The sequence below is a fragment of the Phoxinus phoxinus genome (assembly GCF_949152265.1).
Source record: "Phoxinus phoxinus genome assembly, chromosome: 16".
Taxonomy (NCBI): Eukaryota; Metazoa; Chordata; class Actinopteri; order Cypriniformes; family Leuciscidae; genus Phoxinus; species Phoxinus phoxinus.
Window position 1 is genome coordinate 1,677,805 of NC_136891.1, and position 2,500 is coordinate 1,680,304.

Consider the following 2,500-nt stretch of genomic DNA (forward strand, 5'->3'; position numbering starts at 1 on the left):
GCGCTGGATCTCAGGGTTCCGGTAGGCGTAGATGATGGGGTTGATCATGGAGTTGTACGTCGCGGGGAGCAGCGTTGCGTACGTGTACACCGGCGGATACTCCCGCTCCCCGACTAAACAGTAAATGGCGAAGGGAAGCCAGCTGAAGCCGAACGTGCCCAGGATGATGGCGAGCGTGGAGACACCCTTCTTAGTGGCCACGTAATGCGACGTGGTGAAGAAGTGCTGCTGGAGCGCGATCTGGTGCGCGTGCCGACACACGATCTTGCAGATCTTGAAGTACAGGCTGAGCATGAGGATGAAGATGACGAAGAACGACGCGGCCAGGACGGTGAGGTTGGAGCGCTTGAGCGGGCGCACGATGCTGCAGGACGACTCGTCCTGTAAACAGTTCCAGCCCAGGACGGGCATGAGTCCGAGCGCCAGAGACGCGCCCCACGTGCCCAGCAGCATCAGGTGCACGTAATGCAGCGTCTTCTCCGAGAAGTACGTCAGAGCGTTGTAGAGCGACAGGTAGCGGTCCACCGTGATGGCCAACAGGCTGCTGATGGACGCCGTGAAGGACGACACCAGGAATCCCACCGTGATGAGGCTGATGGTCTCGGACGACACCAGATACTGGAACGCGAAGTTCAGGATTAATCCCATTCCGGCCAGCAGGTCGGCGGTGGCGAGGCTGCCGATCAGCACGAACATGGGGTTGCGTAGCGTCGGCGAGTAGAAGATGATGGCCACCACGATGGCGTTCTCACACGCGATCACCGTCCCCGACAGGCACAGCATGATGTCCCACGGGTTCACGCGGAAGTCCAGCGCCGCCGAGGAGAGCGCCAGGCTCCGGTTCCCGTCCAGCGCTTCCGCTTCCAGCCACAAGGAGGACGGCGAACCCAGCGCGCTCTCGTTCAGCGCTCCGCTCTCGTTCATCTCTCGGCCTGGAGAGCAGACATGACAGCTCAGAGAAACATCACTACAGCAGTATTGCAGTCTCAGAAGGAGCATTTCCTCGTGCACAAGCCTAAAGAATTGTTTAATCTGAGCATTTTAAGCTCTTATAGTTTGGAAAATGCATCAAATAAATCTATAAATGTTGTTTGCTTGAAAATCAATAGAGCTGAATCTCAGAATAAGCATTTTCCTCGTGCACAAGGCAAAATTCATTATTTTATTCAAGCATTTGAATAGTTATAAGCTCTTATAGTTTGGGAAACGCCACATGTAAATCTAAAGCTGATATGTAGAGACTTCACTGTATCATTTGCATGAAAATAAATCAGAGCTGAATCTCAGAATAAGCATTTTCCTCATGCACAAGGCAAAAATAATGATTTTATTCATGCATAAGTTCACGGATAAAAAGAATTCATTAATGCATTTTATTCAAGAAATGCATTAAGTAATTCTATAAATGGCATGTAGAGACTTCACTGTAAGCTCTTATCGTTTGGAAAATGCATCAAATAAATCTATAAATGTCATTTGCTTGAAAATCCATAGAGCTGAATCTCAGAATAAGCATTTTCCTCACGCACAAGGAAACATTTACTATTTTAAATATTATAAGCTCTTATAGTTTGGGAAATGCTTCAAGTAAATCTATAAATGGCATGTAGAGACATCATCACTGTATCATTTGCATGTCACTCAATCAGAGCTGAATCTAAGACAGAGCATTTTCCTCATGCACAAGGAAAAGTTAATTATTTTATTCAAGCAAAAACATTATAAGCTCGTATAGTTTGGGAAATGCATCAAGTGAATCTATAAACGCCACGCAGAGACTCAGACTTCACTGTCCTCGCGATGAAGAAACGCGTGGCGCTGTCCGCGGTGCTGAACCTTACAACGAGCATTTCCTCAGGCAGAAGCCCAGATACAGCAGTTTATATGAGCATAAACATCTTTTAAACATTATAAGCTCTTAGTTAAGGAAACTGCATCAAATAAATGACATGTAGAGATTCTAAATAGATGTAAAACCCACTTTTTGCAATGGCATTCTTACGTGCCAAATACATTTAGCATCCAGTTAAGGCGGGCAAACATACACACACTGCATCTAACATTATTCACAACAACATTAAGAAGTTTCATAGTATCATTTGCATGAAGAAATCTCTGATACTTGAACATCACTCGGAGCGGCTCGAGAACGAGCGTTTTCCTCACGCACGCGGCGAAATACCTAAGACATATTAATAAGTGAAATCTCGTCATTTATAAACTCAGGAATGTTTGCAAGGATAAATCATATGCTCGATAAGTGAAAGCAAGAGCTTCGCTTCAGTGCAAACTGCATGAATAGTTTAGTTTGTGCACACACGCAGCTTCTCTGAGTCTATAATCGGGTAAAGCGAGCATACCTTCTCCTTCACATGGGAACGGAGTCTCACAGGCTTTCTTCCACAGACCGCTCGCGTGCTCTTCCTCAGGTGAGTCCTGTACTCCTGTTGGGATCCATGCGGGAACGGAGAGGGACTGACTGGCACCCGAGGACCCGGGC

The 2,500-nt window shown here is 47.0% G+C and overlaps 2 protein-coding genes across 3 annotated transcripts in view; both read right to left on the minus strand.

The window, feature by feature from the left end:
• gpr6 (G protein-coupled receptor 6) overlaps window positions 1-2,493 on the minus strand; it is a 4,176-nt gene extending 1,683 nt beyond the window's left edge. Inside the window, exons 1-2 of the mRNA XM_079639555.1 lie at window positions 2,361-2,493; window positions 1-932 (exon numbers count right to left, since the gene is read on the minus strand). The exon at window positions 1-932 is cut by the window's left edge and continues 1,683 nt beyond it. Of these exons, the coding sequence (XP_079495681.1) occupies window positions 1-924 (924 nt within the window). The 5' untranslated portion in view covers window positions 925-932; window positions 2,361-2,493. The remainder of the gene's footprint in view (window positions 933-2,360) is intronic.
• fig4a (FIG4 phosphoinositide 5-phosphatase a) overlaps window positions 2,379-2,500 on the minus strand; it is an 88,526-nt gene continuing 88,404 nt past the window's right edge. For both annotated transcript variants that reach the window (XM_079639536.1, XM_079639535.1), the window contains exon 25: window positions 2,379-2,500. This exon is cut by the window's right edge and continues 63 nt beyond it. The gene's annotated coding sequence lies outside the window, so the exon portion shown is untranslated.